At 39.3% G+C, this 17246-nt stretch overlaps 3 protein-coding genes across 4 annotated transcripts; 1 reads left to right on the top strand and 2 right to left on the bottom strand.

Annotated features, from left to right (window-relative positions):
- Nucleotides 1–200: 200 nt before the first annotated feature.
- On the bottom strand, nucleotides 201–4114 carry ghrh (growth hormone releasing hormone). Of its 2 annotated transcripts, none has more exons than XM_067588335.1 (6): nucleotides 2704–4114; nucleotides 2366–2474; nucleotides 1605–1709; nucleotides 1041–1145; nucleotides 784–909; nucleotides 201–665 (listed from the first exon to the last, which is right to left on the bottom strand). In XM_067588335.1, the coding sequence occupies exons 2-6, from the start codon at nucleotides 2443–2445 to the stop codon at nucleotides 653–655; spliced, it is 429 nt and encodes a 142-aa protein (XP_067444436.1). In that variant the 5' UTR covers nucleotides 2446–2474; nucleotides 2704–4114; the 3' UTR covers nucleotides 201–652. The 2 variants fall into 2 exon arrangements, with proteins under 2 accessions (XP_067444436.1, XP_067444435.1); XM_067588334.1 differs by having other exon boundaries at nucleotides 2366–2456.
- A 290-nt stretch (nucleotides 4115–4404) lies between these two features.
- On the top strand, nucleotides 4405–8509 carry cdk5rap1 (CDK5 regulatory subunit associated protein 1). The gene is made up of 13 exons (XM_067588332.1): nucleotides 4405–4891; nucleotides 4978–5081; nucleotides 5167–5201; nucleotides 5335–5435; nucleotides 5513–5723; nucleotides 5846–5966; nucleotides 6256–6486; nucleotides 6643–6740; nucleotides 6847–6902; nucleotides 6992–7122; nucleotides 7285–7434; nucleotides 7703–7843; nucleotides 8102–8509. The coding sequence occupies exons 1-13, from the start codon at nucleotides 4606–4608 to the stop codon at nucleotides 8249–8251; spliced, it is 1815 nt and encodes a 604-aa protein (XP_067444433.1). The 5' UTR covers nucleotides 4405–4605; the 3' UTR covers nucleotides 8252–8509.
- A 57-nt stretch (nucleotides 8510–8566) lies between these two features.
- Nucleotides 8567–15656, bottom strand: LOC137182061 (bactericidal permeability-increasing protein). The gene is made up of 16 exons (XM_067588333.1): nucleotides 15522–15656; nucleotides 14200–14307; nucleotides 13997–14111; nucleotides 13785–13916; nucleotides 13547–13702; nucleotides 13255–13318; nucleotides 11988–12048; nucleotides 11808–11899; nucleotides 11505–11681; nucleotides 11358–11417; nucleotides 11100–11267; nucleotides 10937–11004; nucleotides 10811–10853; nucleotides 10666–10729; nucleotides 9323–9399; nucleotides 8567–9165 (listed from the first exon to the last, which is right to left on the bottom strand). The coding sequence occupies exons 2-16, from the start codon at nucleotides 14300–14302 to the stop codon at nucleotides 9124–9126; spliced, it is 1422 nt and encodes a 473-aa protein (XP_067444434.1). The 5' UTR covers nucleotides 14303–14307; nucleotides 15522–15656; the 3' UTR covers nucleotides 8567–9123.
- Nucleotides 15657–17246: the final 1590 nt, after the last annotated feature.

Here is a 17246-nt window from a genome sequence, read left to right as displayed (position 1 = left end):
CATACTATTGGCTGTTGTTTAATCTATATCAATACATCATGTTTTATGAGAAGACCATATGTTTTCAAGGCTGGATCAGTATTTAGGCAACTGAATCGGGGATCCACAGCTCATTTAATCAATTTCATCTGGCCCTGTAAATTCTGTATATAAAATCTTAATCTGCCAATAAACAGTAACTATATAATGGTGAAAAATTCAATATTTTCCTCTAGAATGTGGAAAAGTATAAAGTAGGATAAGATGGAAATACTATTACCTCAGAATTTTCAATCTTTCACACATTTTACTTTGTTACTTTCCACCACTGCATAGACCAGCATGACTCTCCACTCTTAAAAAATGACACTTTTTATCAAGATTTCATTAATACCATTAATCCATGTTGCTATTTCAGTGGCTACTTAAACAAAAGTTACATAGTGTTTCTGTGAACAAAAGACTGCACATCCTTAAAATCCTCAGTACCATTTTTTTCCACAGTCATGAACTGGGTTGTTGGGTTTCTTCACAGCTTTAATGGGAATTTTTAAAAAATGACAATATCATTTGCATCTGTAAAGAACAGGTTAGAGGAGGTATAAGAAAACAAGCAGTGATGGTTTTGAAAAGTGCAGTGGTGAGGAGTACTGGCTGCCTTCAGTTTGTCTTCTCAACTCAGCAGTCTGTAAAGAATAAAGACTCAGGTTAGTGAAATACTACAAGTCAGATTAGGGTTTAGGAATGTTTTTATTGGAGCTCTGATTTTCTGAGGCTGCATTGGATTTTAAGGTATTTATTTACCTGGGTCTCATGACATTCCCGTGCACTCCTCTGTATCTCTGATTGCTCTGGATGGATGTCACATCTTCTTTATACGTCCCTTCATAGATATCTGACTGACGCTTCACGTAACTCTCACTTTCATCTCTGTGGGGAAAAAACACACACCAGTCATTCAGGATTCATCGTGTTACACTGGGTACACTAAGAGCACTCAGTGTTGCTCCTGCTGGATTTACACACAATTGGAGTGACATCATTCCTCCTGTGCTACCTACCCAAGACGTTTGCCCATGATTGTCTGGAGGAACTTCCTGGCAGAGATTTGGCCCAGGACTTTCCTGTAACTGTTTGTAAAGATGGCATCAGCGTGGCGCGCTGAGCTAAAATTGGACAGTGGACAAAACCAAATTGATATCAGTTTAGTTATTATACAACAGTATTCTTGAACAGATGAAGGGACAGCAGCTTTATCTTTTTGTGCACATTCCACTTCAATCCATTCACAATTGTCCAGATTAAAGGGTCAGTTCACCCAAATTAAGATTTCTCACTTACCTCTTGCAGTACCCTGCAGTTTCAGTTTTATTTGCTTTTTGATTTTCTATCAAAGAAATGTTTCTGAAAGGACTTTTAAATATATATTTTCAGAGCTGTGAGCTTCACAAATGAAACTCCACTCACCTCCATGATTCTGTGGTGGAGGCAAAAATCTGAAAAACCAGAACTCTCTGCATTAGTAGATACTGTACCACTAGACGTAAATGAGATTTGTCTTTTGTGTAATTTGAGTGAACTGACCCTTTAAGCATCAGCCACTCAGTGCATAGTAACATGCTGACCGTAACTCTGCTCGCTCCCTACGAGGACCCGTGTCTTCCTCCAGCTGCTCTGCTGGATTCTTTAGAGAAGATGTCATCAGGATGGATGTGTCCCTCTGGCCAAACCTGAGAAATATCCCGATAAACTAAATAAACTTTGTATTCAAATACCTCCACACACTTAACCATACTAATATGTAAATGTATTCCATTTTTCACCCGGAGCAGAAACTGATTTCATTGTAACACAGAGTTTTAATGATTAAGATTAAGTAAATATCCTCAATCTAACTGCAAAATGCTCTAGTCTTTGTGAAATGACTGGCGCTGGACACTGTGATTAAGGTGCTGTATGAATATAACACGGTGACTAATCCAGACACTGTGACCCTTTTTAGCATAACAAGTGCAGAGGGCACAGCTATGACATGCAAAGTAAGCAGTGAAAGGTTTGGAACATCATACGCTACGAACATGGATGTGACTGTTTTTTTTTTAGCCCTGACAGAGCAAATCATTGTCTGTCAGGTCAGTGTTATGTTCTGTATCTTGTTACACATGTTGTAACTTTATGTATTCTATTTCACCCGATAAGGCTCTCTAACCATTTCAGCTGTTCTCTATGGAAAAAATCACTTTGTTCAGTATTCTGAGTGTCTACAAATCTGAACAGCTGAATGAACCCATCATAAACCATTTAAATAACTTCACTAATACTCCTGAAAATCAGTAATGGAAATGAACAAGACATGAACATTTTTAGTAAATCTGTCCGGACTTACCTAATGGATGGGTATAGCGGAGAGCCTGATAAAGACATGACCAGGCAACAAAACAGCAGCAGTGCAGCTTTCTCCATCATCACAGCTAGTCCTGGAGAAGAATGGACAGCTAGAATAAATGACAGGAGTAGAAATTACATTAAAAAAATGCTGAAACCACAGTTTCCCTCCAACCAGTCTCATCACTCTGCAGAAACGTCTGAAGTTGCAGCAGACAGAGATGTATCCGGCGATGGAAAATATCCAAACTTCACTGAACATGTTCCAAATGATCAAAGCACAGGTGTTAAATGTAGACACATATACACAATACATGTACACGGTGTTGTCAGAGTTACCTAGATATTGTGTGTGAACTCTGAGCGTCCCTGCAGTTCCTCTTTATTCGGTGCCTTTCACTCTCATCATCTCTCACTGTCAGGGAAGACTGGACAGACGCAGCGCTGGAACACTACTGTTTGTTATCCCTGCATCCATGGTCAGTTTATACTCAACCTGTAGCTTCCAGTCACTCCCACCTCACACATGATCACTCTCTCTCTCTCTTTCTCTCTCTCTCTCCTTAAGATGAGCTCTCTGCATGCTCTCTCTCTCTTTTTGTCTCCCTCTCTCTGTTCCTTAAATTTACATTTAAATTCCAGGTTTGGTCTATTGGCATTATAAAAAGTACCTGTATGAGTACAGTATGTTGCACAAGGTTTACAATATTTATTTCAAAATTGAATTAGAGAATGAACCCCTTGAGATGCACCATCTCATTTTTGAAAGGATCCTCGACCACAAAATTCAGAATATAAGAAAAAGAATAGATAACAAATATTTGCACAATGCTACATAGTATATTATAATGAAAAAAAGCAATTTGTTGCAAATAAATCAGAAAAAAATATTATATATGTGGAGATAAAAATAATGAGATGCATTACCATACCCTGTTTATACATCCATTACGCAAATTCTTCCAAAAATGGGATGCAGGGACATACTAGACTCTCATTTCAACATTCAAGATTGTGTTCAATGGAGTGAAAAAAGGAAAAACAAAAGCAAACTAATATTATTAAGCATTATATTTAGACATGTCTGATATTGTCAATTGGGTAAATGAGACTACAAACTATGGCTTGAAAAATTAGAATATAACTCAAACAAATAATTCTTAACAAATTCTTAACAAACATGAACAATGTTTCATTAGCAGTTAATTATTGCAGCAGGCTACAGACTGCATTGTTTGGGGGCGTTATGTTGTGTTCACTCTGCATGCACTCAGTGCCATAAATGTGGTTAATAGCAATCAGGATAAAACAGACATTAGCCTAATGTTCTGTCACTGTGATAACCTCTATGAGGTGAAGTTACTGAAATTAAACCATTTTTTATTTTATTGTTACGCCCAATCCCACCGTTTATACCATAACAAGAAAACTAAGCGTTATCTGTATCTCTAACCGGTAAGTGTTAGTGTTCAGGGCTGGATGAGATGTATTCACATGTTTCAAGTCGAGATTTTTTTTTAAATAGACGGACCGTAAAGTTGGACGTACTGGGGGGCTTTTTTGACTAACGGACAGTCGAGAAGCAAGAGGACTTTCTGTCGTGTACTTCCGTCCTTGCCGAGCAGGCCGCCGTTACGTACTGAACCATCCTTTTTTCTGACATGGCCATCAGAACTTAACCATACAATGTTTGTTTAACATCTTAGTAAATTTAGCAAAGACATTTCTAAAAATCATTAAAAGAAAAAAAGATATTTTTTTCTTTTGTTTTATGCACGTGCAGTTGAACTGGGTTTGACGTCGAGCACGAATATTCATGACAGCTGAATTATCTGCTATATTATCTCCTACAGAGCTCATTTTCTTTCTATCGAAGCCGAAATCAACGCCATTACTATTACTATTTATTATTACCGACCAATTTTGTAGTTTTTGACAGTTAAGTCTTTTTATTCCGGGTTTTTATGACGTTACTTTGGAAAGAGAGGATTGTCCTCTTGACATTCAGACATCTTGGGCACATGACATGAGTGCTTGAATGACATTTAACCAACAAGCTACCCGGAGTAGTTACAGTAGTGTTCAAACAGTAATTTAATCAGTAAGAAAACCAAACAACACGGTAGCTAGAGAGTGCTAGCAGCAGCTAACCACAGTGTATTGCTGCTGAGGTTAATAAGCGCTAAATCCGACAGTTATCAAGTGTTTGCTCTTGACATGAGTGCAGCTAGCTAACCAAACATGGACCACCTCAGGAGTTTAAAACCTCTGTTTTCTGCTCCCCAACACTTGATACCTGTCAGGTGTTTACAGCCCAGATATTGCTGTAATTTAGCAAAAACTGGTGTAACTTCAGGAGAGAAGAGGGCAACGCTAGATAAATTCAAGACTCAGATATCCTCTGGTCCAAGTTTTCAGGATTTTGTTAAAGGAATTTCAGTTAAGCAGACTTATGTTGCAGACGGAGAATACTCTGACAAACACAGTTATCTGTCTGAGGACTTGGAGATGGGGAATTCAAGGAAAGGTTAGTCTGCATGGCTGAAATCCATCAGCAAAGTTAATTTGGATAGTTTGGGATAAATGTTAAACTGGTGTTTTGTCTTGGTCCAGTGTATTTTGAAACCTATGGATGTCAGATGAATGTAAACGACACAGAGATAGCCTGGTCCATTCTTCAGAGGAAGGGATATCATCGCACAGTCCACTTAAATGAGGTACAGCTGAGCTCTTATTTATATTTTACCATTTTAATATCACATCTGTCAACACAGTTAACTTAAAATGTCTTTATTAATGCAGGCGGATGTTGTCCTTCTGGTAACATGCTCCATAAGGTAAAATAATATTGCAGACTCTAAAGAACTGTCCTCAAAATATCATTCTCTGTTTTTTTAGTTGCATTTGTATTATTGTACAACACATCTCACTAATGAAGTAACAAAGACACATAAACTCTTCTGTTAACAGAGAAAAAGCTGAACAAACTATTTGGAATAGATTACAACAACTGACAGCCATGAAGAAGAAGCGCTTAAAGACCCACACACCGATGAAAATTGGGATTTTAGGTAAGTAAGTTCACTACTGCACACTGCGTCTGTCTTACAGACGCTACAAAGATGTATGAATGGGTGTGTTTGTCCAGGTTGCATGGCAGAGAGGCTGAAGACGGAGCTTTTGGAGCGGGAGAAACTTGTAGATGTTCTTGCCGGTCCTGATGCCTACCGTGACCTTCCTCGCCTCTTGACTGTAGCTGACGGAGGTCAACAGGCAAGCAATGTGCTGCTGTCACTAGAGGAGACCTACGCTGACATCATGCCTGTGCACCATGCTCCTCAGGGACACAGTGCTTTTGTGTAAGTTGTTTTACTGAGCAACTATGGTTTTTGGAGGAGTTATTTGCCCCTCACACCACCTCCTGTTAGTCTCATTTTCTACAGCACTTTCTTCACATTTTCTGCATCCTTTGCCCTGGTAGGTCCATCATGCGAGGCTGTGACAACATGTGCAGTTACTGCATTGTTCCCTTCACCCGAGGGAGAGAGAGGAGTCGACCTGTCAGCTCCATTCTTGAGGAAGTTCGTATGCTCTCTGACCAGGCAAGTTATGGTAGTAATACTTGAGGTGGAAGGCAAGCTAGGTCATTGTTATAGCTGATGGGTTTTATTGTAAAGGGCTATTGCACAATAATATTTATCTAATTAGGGAACACACAACTGCTGCTTGAAATTCATAAGGCTATATCAGAAATCATAGATGATTCTGCCCTCAAAAATAAAGTGAGGTTAATCGCTAGTTTAAGTTCACTGAAAATGAACATTTATATCAGTGAGTAAGTAGTGTCCGGACTCCTTGACAAATGTGTGTGTGTTGTGTGTGTCTTGTCAGGGCGTGAAGGAGGTGACACTACTGGGTCAGAACGTGAACAGCTACAGAGACACGTCAGAAGAACAGTTCTGCAGCGCTGACCTTACCAAGCTGAGCCGCGGCTTTAAGACCGTTTACCGAACCAAACGGGGAGGTCTGCGCTTCTCTGACCTGCTGGACAGAGTGTCACAAATCGATCCTGATATGAGGATTAGATTCACTTCCCCACATCCCAAAGATTTTCCTGATGAGGTACATGATTCACGTTAACTCTTACACGGCAGGTTACGGACATGGCTTCTGAATACACCTACTCAAATATAGATGTTTGATTACATATGGCAAAAAAATGATCAAGTGTGATTTTACAACAAAGCAGTGCCTCTTTTTGTGTATCTGTATCTGCAGGTTTTGCATCTAATTGCGGAGCGAGGGAACATTTGTAAGCAGGTCCACCTTCCAGCCCAGAGTGGCAGCAGTCAGGTCCTAGAAGCCATGCGCCGTGGGTAAGAAACCACAAGACTTCTCTAAACTGTCAAGTGATGCAGTTGCAACAGGTTCTTAAAATGTCAGTAAGTGTTCAATATGAGTCTTTTCATTTACAATTTACAGCTACACAAGAGAGGCCTACCTTGATCTTGTGCAGAACGTTAAGAGAATTATCCCAGGTAGGGATCTAAATACTGCCACAATTATCCCCTAACTCAAGTAGTGTGGTCTGTGTTAACCAGGAATGACGTGTCTGTCTGTGTGTCAGAGGTGAGTCTCAGCAGTGACTTCATCTCAGGCTTCTGTGGTGAGACAGATGAGGACCACCAGCAGACTCTGTCTCTGATCAGGGAAGTGGGCTACAATGTGGGATTCCTTTTCGCCTACAGTATGAGAAAGGTGAGTCCTTGTGGAATTTTAATGTGTGTTACACCACAGAAATACTCTCTTATCAGGATTTTAGAATTAAATCTATACTGTTATTTTCCAAAGTGTTTTTTCCAGAAGTGATCTAGTTTTAAAATTTAGTTTCACCTGCTCTCATCTGGTTGTCCTGCTCAGAAAACCCAAGCCTTCCATCGGCTACAGGATGACGTGCCGGCAGAGGTGAAGCAGCGGAGGCTGCAGGAGTGTATCAGTGTGTTCAGAGAGGAAGCTGCCAGGGTCAACGCTGCTCTCATCGGCAGCACACAGCTTGTCCTGGTGGAGGGAGTAAGTACTGCATGCATGATGCATGGCACACAGGGTTCAACATTCAGGAATGTTAACATCCTGCTGTCACTTTTCATGGGATAAGTAGTTTAGAAAATGGATAAATGGATATTATACCTCACTTAATCACCCTAAACAGGAGCAGAGGACATAACAATAGTTTGTTATTTTCCCCTAAATCAGTGTTGGATCTTTTTCATCTGAACCTTTTGTACCAGGTTACTGTACCAGGCACCACTGTTCATTTCTGGTTTCCATTTTCACACAGGAAAGTAAAAGATCTGCCAAGGACCTGTGTGGTAGAACTGATGGCAACATGAAAGTGATTTTCCCCAAACAGGATGTTGCCGTTCAGCCTGCAGAGTCTAACACTGCACCCATCAGTGCTGGAGACTATGTGCTGGTGAAGGTGGGGTTTGGTTCATACAGATAGTGCAGCTGTAAACAGTCAACACAGTTTACAACACAGATATTGGTTACATACAATATACTTACACTCTATATCATTTTGAGTAAGGTATTTCAAAGTGGCTTTTTTACATGTTTTTTTGTTTTTTGATCAAAGGCTGCTCTGTTTTAAACACGGTCAAGAGTGTGAAAGCATTATCTGATATCTGGTATTTATTAATTCAGTTATTCATGTCTGTTTTCTTGATCTTTCGTGTAGATATTGTCAGCTAACTCCCAGAGCCTGAGAGGTGAAGCCCTCAGTCACAGCTCCCTGAGAGGCACCATGATGCACTATGAGACTCTACCTAGCCACCAACTTGATGAACACGTGGCCTCAGACACAACCATGATGAAGACATGCCCTTGATTGACACAGGTGACACCACAAGAAATAAACTCTTATTTTTAAAAAAAAATCTGGCACACCTCTTCTTGTCATCTGACTTTGAAGACATGTGGAGACTGTTTATACGGGGATTCTTGCATCTCACACAGTCACATTGGACTCAAGTTCATATCTGATGAAAGATGAGCTATGAAAACTGCATTGTGTTATTAATACAGTCAGTACTCACTATGTGTAATGTGTATGTACATATTAAACTGCTTAAGATACTGAAACATATTTAAACCATACCGTTCGTTTCATACATGCTACAGCTGTTTTATTTTGGTGTTAGCAGTGATACTTTATTGATGTCATTGCATTTTTTATTGGATTGCCCAAACTGCAGTAAAAATGTCGTGGATCAGCACATTTTTAGAATCACTCTGCGAGCTACAAAGTCAGAAAACTTTAAGAAAGAATTTGCCTCAAGTCAGCAGCAGAAAGTGCTGTGATCTGCTTTGGAAGGAGCATGTTATTTCGAAAAAGATGATTATGGTGACAACAGCAAAGTCCCATCCTGCAGACCGTCTCCTGTTATGACAGGACTTCTGTAACCCTGTTGGAAAAGTTCACTGCCCTCATCTACATTTTAGATGGAGAAAATAACATGACCTGAATTCATATTTTACTGATTTAACAAAAGAGAAACAATATAAAAAAAAAGCTATAAAAAAGCACAAATGCAAACTGGAGGACTGCGTTTCTCAAGCTTGTAGGAGAAGTTAATATTTGTACATCATTGAGTTCCTTTTTGAAATTTGGCAGGTAGTTGCGCTCTTGCTGTGGTCGTGCCTCCATAGCTGCATGCCCCAGTGTGGAAATGACTCCATGGAGTTCCCAAAAAAAGCTGTTCAACCTGAAAACTGCACATCTGTCCCAATCAGCATGTAGTCCTAAAAATAAAACACAACAGCAGCATTTAATAACAGGTTTGAGATGATGAGTTCTGTTGATCAATTAGATATCAACTGTGTTTGTATCAAGTACAAGGTATAAACATTCAGCTGGCTCAAAAACATGCAGTTCTGTAGAAAATATAATGTTTCTGACCTTCAGGATCTGAAGCTTAGTGTTCACAAGCTTCATCTTTCCAATTGCGGGAAGAGGGTATCCCTTTGCAAGTTGAACTATGAAGTAAAATTCATAAATTTAGATCATCTAGTTACGAAAATCAACATGGCAAACGTTATAGTGATATTATTAGCAGGGGTTTTATAATACATTTTAATTATATAACAATTCATTCAATACATAAAAAAGATGAATCATAACATAGTAAATATAACACAATATTAAAATAAACCTTGACAGGATGATCAGTCAATTTAAAAACTGTGCAATCTTTTTTTTATTACAATGAAAATGAAAACCTAAAATAAAATAGAATTATGGAGGCATAGAAACATACAGAGACACTAGCAATATGCAAGGAGGTTAAATAAATATGACTTTGATAAAACAAAGTTGTTTAAAAAGAACTTCTGAGTTTGTCTTTGTAATGTGCGAGGTTAAGATGTTCCATATTTACACATTAAACATCCACAGAGGTGTGTTTAAAGAAAGTCACATTCCCAATCTCCTCTGACTGGGGAGTAAGAACATCTAATAAACTAGTAGAGTTTTATTATAGAGTGTGTGATGTGACATAAAACGGTAAAGAAGCTTTGCATAAAAATTGAAGTCCATCGGAGTGTTGAGGAAGGCCTGTTAATGCATTACAGTAGTCTAGTTCAATTACAATGGCTGATTGCGCAGGACCTGCCTCCCACCAATCTGAGTCCATGTTAACATCCTAACAGCATGTGTTGTGATTGAAGATGAGTGAAAACTAGTTAGAAACCAAGCTGAGAAGCTGAAATTGCTAAAAGTAATGGACAAGTTTAAACGTCCAGACTGCTACTCCAAGTGGTAGCAGTATGAATGCAAACTTGACCAACTGCAGCATCATTGTGTCTTGTAGGACAAAGATATTATAACAATGTCTATTTTTTTCTATAATTGATAGTGCAGTAGGTCTGTGGTGGTACATGAGACAAAAAAGGTTGTGAACCACTGGTCTGTTCTGCTTGAAATGACATGAATGAGCTTTTCCGCATAATTACAGACCAGGAAGGGTTTAATTTTGTCAGTGTGTCCTAAAAGGGAAAATATGGTTTTGTAATGCTGCTGATGTTTGGTTTGAAACTTCAGTCAGTCTAAAAATGATGCCAAAATTCTTTACTTGGGATTTGATCTGTGCAGCTAGATTGCCTAACTTAAGGGAGAACTCATCACCTTTGGTGTTGGAGCCAAACCACAACATTTTCCATCTTGTCTTAGTTACTGCATTGTTGAAGGATAAGAAAGGATAAGAAAGCAGCAGCCCGCTAACAAAAACTTCCTTGAGAACTCACCATTCAGTCTGGGTATCACTACCACTTTCAGGACCAATTGCAGGATGCTGTCCAGGGATCTGACCTGTAGGTTAGGGTTAGGGTTAGTTTGTTAACTTGCTACTGATGGTACATACTGTGACTGGTGTTAGAGTGCAGCTCTCACCTGAAAGTCTCCCACATAACTTTTCCCCAGGGTCAGAGACATCCTGTGCAAATAAGGCAAAATTAGGACACAGGACCTTTTGTCCCCATTTTCTCTGAGAACAAGAATTGTTTTTTAGTGACTCACTTGTTGAGGGAAACAGCTCCAGCCACCCTCATTCCACTGACAAACACTCGGGTGCTGACACTAGTCTCCTGCAGAAAGACAATATGATCAGAAAGTTTCCTCTTAATGTTTTTCTAAACCACTCAAAGGCATTTTCATTGTTCTGAAAACCATGCCAACATACCAAGTTCAGGACAAAGAGAGGGGAAAGTGTGGTGTTGCGTTGGATAGCGTAGGCCGTCACGGTGCCAGTGGCTTGAACAGTCATGTTGTTGGGTTCAAAAGTGACGGCGGGACTTTTCACCGTCTTCACCAGCAGCTTCATCATCAGACCTGGGAAACGTTTGGCGATCTGAAAATGCACCAAGATATCAGCTGACAAATGGCCTTGGAGGTGTATGTTTTGTAATAAAAATTAGTGCGACGTGTGTAGTCCCGTCACCTGTGGGATGAGGGCTCCGAACGTTCTGGTATTGAGTCGGATGGGAGAGCTTTGCGGGATCTGTTGTGAGAGAAGGTGAGAAAGGTTGTGGATCAGCGCAAAATCGTAAAAGTAGACACATTAAGAGTCAGGAGGATGAACGCCCACCATGTCATCAGTAATGAACAGACTGAGGACTCCAGCTCTGTTGTAGACGAAGGCTGCAGAGTTGGTGGTGAAGGCAGACATGCCGATGTACAACATGTTGTCGATCTGGGGCGGCAGGGAAAAGGCTGCAGGGGAGAACGGAGGCTCCTGATGCTTCCCGATGTTGTAAAATTCACCCTAAAGGGAAGAAGAAGAAGAGACAGAGACAGAAAAACTATGACAATCTGTTTCTTTATAATCACAAAAAGCCTTCTGATGCTAAAATGTTGTATATTATAAATGTATAAAAGTCAAATTCTTTACCTTCAAGCTCAAGTCAATAGAAGATTTTGAAAGAGTGGGCGATGACACCATGGAATATTCAATCTCTGCATGCTTGTCCACCTTGGCTAGAACTGTAGTCAGATAGAAAGTAACTCATAAATATTCAATATTCAACATTCATGAAACCTCCAAATGTTTTACACAAGCACAGTGTTTTACCATTGAGAGTTTTCAATTGAGGGTTCAAATCGGACACTGCAGAAGCCACCAGAGGGCACATCTGCAACAATAAACAACAGAGAGACTCAATTTCCATACTGCAAAAGAAACTCTGTGTTAGACAATGATCACTGAGTAGGACAAAAACAAACTGTCCAAATGGGTAAAAACATTTCAGAATCAAATTGTTATCAGTGAACCAATGGCAGGGGAACGACTTCCTAAAAGTAATAAGTCCACAGCTACCACTATTTTTTGTCCATGATGTCTGACTTTATTTAATGTTATTTCAACCAAAGAGTAAATAAAGACACTGACTGACTCTGAGTTTTTTACTGCTATAAGTAGCTCCTAAGTCTGAGAGATGTAAGAGGAAGTCCAGAGGATTCTTCTGGACTTCCTCAGCTGCTGCAGGTAATTAGGCTCATTGTGTCTGCATTTTAAAGAAGCACAATGATAATGAACTTCTAAAAGCATATTTAGATGGTGGGCGAGTTGATAAGGATCCAGTCAGCTCACCAACCAATCAAAACAATCCAATAACACTAGAGATAACAGTTACTCTGCACAGTGGGGAAAAAACTGGAAAAATGCAGTTTGCAGCGCTGATTAATGTGGAATATCACGGCTGTCTGTCAGAAGTATGCATTATACCAAAAATGAACTCTTCAGAACCCAGGTAGTTTGAAGGTTCATTAATGACCAACTGCAATAAATACATAAATAAAGCTGATTTCATTGCCACTGCTGGATGAGCCAGTTTAACACTGTATGTAGAATTAGCCCTTCATGTTGTCAATTGGAAAATATATCAAGGTATCAACATGCAGATGGTGTTTGATGCCTTCCTTTCTTCCTTAACTTAAGTAAAAGTAACTCTATTACAAGTTAAAGTCCTGTATTTAAAATCCTACTTAAGTTAAAGTACAGAAGTATCAACTACATGTACTCAGTTAGCTAGTTTAGTCTAGTGGTTCCCAACCTAGGGGTCAGGTCCCTCCAAAGGCTCATCAGATAAATCGGAGGGGTCCTGAGATGATTAATGGGACAGGAATGAAAAAAAAAACAAAGCTCCGATACACAAATCTGGATTAATTTTTCACATTTTCTCTGATCTTTGCTTTTTTGAGAAGTATTTCAGAATTTTACCTCTTTGCGCCTCAAACAGTTATTCATTTGAAACCATGTGAGCAGTCTTAGAGCCATTTAGGTTAAAATGTAGGAAAATAAGAGTGTGTGAATATGATCATCAAAAACTGGCTCTCACCTGTTTTTGCATCGCACTGCGTAACGCCTTGTCAACGAATCTTTTGAAGAGATTGTACAGCCAGCTGAAACAAACAGTAACCGTAAGAATTAGGGAAGTACAGTACCAGTCAAAAGTTTGGACACACTCTCTCAATCAAGTGAATGGGAAGTTGTATCCAAACTTTTGACTGGTATTGTATGCAGGATGTCTAGCATGACAAGTAAAACTGGTAAGTCACATTCAATATTGCCTAAATCCATTTTCTCATATGAGTATATATGAGTGCAGTGCACAGCAGGGTTTATTTCACCTGGCTCCACCGCGGAATTTGACGCTCGCACTGCCGACAGTAGCTGCGCAGTTGACACTACTGACCGCAGGTCGGCCCGTCCCGTCACTCTTGATGGCAATAGTTGTGGTGATAGTGACTCCATTCACGTTCAAATCAAAAGAGCCCCTGTCCTTTCTGTTAAGAGAGAGGAGTCACTGCTGCAGCAGAGAATATATTTAAAAAAGAAAGTATAAGGGAAATATCTTTTCTCACTCACATTATTCTGAGGTATTTGACCCTCCAGTTTCCATGCAGACTGATGAAGGCGTTACCAATAGACAGTCTGACACCAGTCCCTGGCACTAGATCCACTGAAGACTTCGGTAATCCCACATTCACTATGCGCATACTGGAAGAAACAACATTCTTGTAAAGGCATTTGCTAAAAAAACACTTTTTACAAGAGAGGTGAATAAACGGGTGCCTTACTTTGACAAGCTGTACCGGACTTTGCCAATGGGAGACACTCTCTTTTTGCCTGAAACATCTGGGACTTTGATGCTTTTGAGCTTCTGCTGGATGGAAACCATCCCCAGTTGTCTCCCTAGCAAAAGGCAAGAAAGTTTGATGAAGAAATTCTGGGGAGATCAGTGTTTTCAACTGGAAGAGGAAACATTTGCTGCAAAGCTTACCATATTCAAGGCCTTTTTTTGTGAGTTTGACCTTTACTCCAGGATTGACGCTTAAAGTCGCAGGGATGAAAGCCACCAGAGCCAGCCAATAGCACAGCAACATCTTGGCTTTTGGGAGATAAAAAGGACAAGATCATCGTCAGTTTGTTCTCTTTCATGAATGTGACACCATGAATCAGGCAAATCTTCTGCTTTTTTGACATGTTTGCTGTTGTGCAAGGAATAAACGGCTAGCAATAAATCAAAGCTTCCTCTATTGTCAGTTGATTGCTCTCAAACCGTTGTCTGAATTGTGTAATTAATGTCAACAGTTCCAATTAATCAATCCGTTTTGAAATACTGAAGATCACCTTAAGGGCCACAGTGAAGTCCTTGAGTTTGGGATTCCTGCTTCAGTTCAGACTTGTGAAAGAGCTGACTGTCAGTGTTGTAGATAAAATCACATGACCACTGATAAGTCAGCAGGCAAGCCAGAGTTTTATTTAATTAGGCAGGGATAAAGGCCCAGTCCACCCAGTTTTTGTCCATTTGAATATGGATATTTGAATTCACGTAGTAAAGATGGAAAATGCTTTACTGCATTGCTCCTTCAAATGCAATGTCAAGACATTGCATTTCAAGACACAGTTGCAATATTTCACTATCACTGCCAATCAGGAGCTCCATCAGTCGTTCAAGAATGAAAAAATTCCAACTAATTCTATCTTGTGCTTTTTTTGGATGTGGCCTCTGAAAGAATCTAAGAACAGACTAAATAGGACACAGACTGAACTGACATAATCTGAGACATGTGACTAACCGTGCAAACTCTTAAGGATGTTTTGATGAGGAGCAGAAGTGCAGTAGAGCGGAGAAGCGTGTTATTTTCACATCCAAATTCTAGGTGTAAAACAGCGTAAAGGAGCTGCTTACCACAGAGACCCCATAATTCACCACTGTAAAACCAACCACCAAATACAAATTCCAAAACACTTACTAGTAACATCTTTCTTAACACTATTTTGAACATCTAAATGGCTTCTCAACAACAATCCGGTGTAAACCTGCACATGGATCAACCCTGTAAAAGCACTTCATGAAAAGACTAAGTGTATCGAATATTTTGCACTTTCATTGTACAAATATCTGCTTTATTGAGGTCAGCTCTGGCATACACAGAAGCACAGTCCTCCTCACCAGACTAACCAGAGTCAATGGGACATGTTACAGTTTATCCCTGCAGTCCACCTTTTGCAAAGAACATTTTCAAATATTACAATTCAATACATATTTTGAGGTTTATGTTGGAGCATCATTATAGAACTTTGAGAAGTCACTCTTACCTGAAGCAGAAGCTTGTGAGTGTCAGATGGTTTCTCCTGATGTGTCTGTCAGTCTGACTGAGTACAAGAGGAAGGGAGGCACATGGTATATAATTCACTTACTCAATCAGGAAACTGAACATGGTGACGGGGACTATCCCTGATAAAGCAACAATGAAGAAACATGTTCTTATACATATTTGCTTAATGCCTTGCTGGCCTGATCTCCTATAGTCCCTCCAAAATCACAAAAGACCAACAGGGTTGGAGAAAATGGCTTACATATCTGAGTGTTTGCATGAAAAAGAGACTTTAAGTTTTAAAAGCATGACATGGTTTTGAACAAGGTCGTGCCTTTGCATATTTGTCCTGTGCTGTGGTATGTGGTAGTGCCAGTAAGTCTTTACTTCCTTGGATCAGTTTCAAAAGATTAGCACTAAGGAAAGCATGAAAGTTCATTCCCTATGCCAACTTTTAAATGATATGTTTGTATCAGTACTGCTATAATTCACTTTGTGGTATTAGAAAACAGCAATCGGATGACGTCTTCTCCTTATATTAAAGTGGAATAATGTGCAGTTTGTAGCCACAAATGTACAAATATTTTTGTCCAATATGGACACACCATCCCTGCCAGATATTAGACATGATTATGTGAGAGGAACTAGAAGCAGTAAACTATTTATTTATTTATTTGTTTGTTTGTCTGATCGGGGCAGAGCACATTAATGAACATCAGTATAAAATACAGGATGTAAAGCAAAAATGCTAATTTATATCTGTAGTCCCTAGGCAGGTAACAAAAACAGAAAGAGTAAAAATAACAATATGCAAATACAAATATTCAAATATATAAATACAGAAGTAGGAAAGGACAAAATAAAATTGCACACCTTGTCCGGTTAAAGGTGAACACAGTTGTGGTTTGCCTTGAGCCATTGTCTAAGATGAGTTTGGGATATGTGGGGCACTCCCGTATTGCAAGTGGTGGGCCATTCCAGTATTTACTTCCCTTTACTGACAGCACCGTTGGTCCAAATGTGGTGTGTCCACATGCCCCTGGTGCTATTGCCACTGTCTGCCCTCTGTTTAATGAATTCATTTAAAGGAGGTTTGGCAAGCCCATGCAAAGCCTTATACATAAAACAAGTGTATTTAATTTTTAAAAGTTCCCTAAGCTCAATAAATTATATTTTTCCAGAATGTTATAACGATGGAATGAGTTTATTTTTTTTAATCAAAAACTTTCATAGCTTTCTTGAAGAGTAATTCTATTGGTTTGTGTGTTTATCAGACTATTCCACTTCTATTTAACTGTGTAGCAGAATAAAATGAGCCCATGCAGTGTTTTATAACTTTATTATTTTTGTCTTTCAGTGTTTGCCATTACAACACACAAAGAAAAGTGGTAACGGAAAATAAGATTACACTCTCCCTCCTCCTCTCAACAGGGACAGAACAGAGTGTACTCATGTCATAGTGATTCTTGGGTACATTTGTTGTCATTATTATATTTATATTTTTTTCCATCAGTTGATTTTGATGTGAATGTGCTACATGTAGTGCAGTAAATGATCTTCTGTTTTGTAAATTAAACATAAACAACAGCATGGATATTACTGTGTTTTTTTTTTTTTTTTTTACAATTGGTTACATGCATACTTCAATACTGAGTCCACATCTTCAAAACTCATCACACAGTCAACTTTTCCAAAAAAACACTGCTGGGCACAGCAGTTCATTTTA

This window comes from Thunnus thynnus, chromosome 4 (assembly GCF_963924715.1).
Source record: "Thunnus thynnus chromosome 4, fThuThy2.1, whole genome shotgun sequence".
Classification (NCBI taxonomy): domain Eukaryota; kingdom Metazoa; phylum Chordata; class Actinopteri; order Scombriformes; family Scombridae; genus Thunnus; species Thunnus thynnus.
The sequence above is the reverse complement of the archived record's forward strand: the minus strand, read 5'-3'. Positions and strand labels throughout refer to the sequence as shown.

Excerpts from the sequence above, each read along its gene's own strand:
- ghrh (XM_067588335.1), bottom strand. The coding sequence starts at position 2,445 with ATGATGGAGAAAGCTGCACTGCTGCTGTTTTGTTGCCTGGTCATGTCT. Across the intron at positions 1,710-2,365 it reads CCGCTATACCCATCCATTAG|GTTTGGCCAGAGGGACACAT; the intron begins GTAAGTCCGGAC and ends GATATTTCTCAG. Across the intron at positions 910-1,040 it reads ATCATGGGCAAACGTCTTGG|AGATGAAAGTGAGAGTTACG; the intron begins GTAGGTAGCACA and ends TTTTCCCCACAG.
- cdk5rap1 (XM_067588332.1), top strand. The coding sequence starts at position 4,606 with ATGGACCACCTCAGGAGTTTAAAACCTCTGTTTTCTGCTCCCCAACAC. Across the intron at positions 4,892-4,977 it reads GATGGGGAATTCAAGGAAAG|TGTATTTTGAAACCTATGGA; the intron begins GTTAGTCTGCAT and ends GTCTTGGTCCAG. Across the intron at positions 5,967-6,255 it reads TTCGTATGCTCTCTGACCAG|GGCGTGAAGGAGGTGACACT; the intron begins GCAAGTTATGGT and ends GTGTCTTGTCAG.
- LOC137182061 (XM_067588333.1), bottom strand. The coding sequence starts at position 14,302 with ATGTTGCTGTGCTATTGGCTGGCTCTGGTGGCTTTCATCCCTGCGACT. Across the intron at positions 13,917-13,996 it reads GTCCGGTACAGCTTGTCAAA|TATGCGCATAGTGAATGTGG; the intron begins GTAAGGCACCCG and ends TGTTTCTTCCAG. Across the intron at positions 11,268-11,357 it reads TCGGAGCCCTCATCCCACAG|ATCGCCAAACGTTTCCCAGG; the intron begins GTGACGGGACTA and ends GTGCATTTTCAG.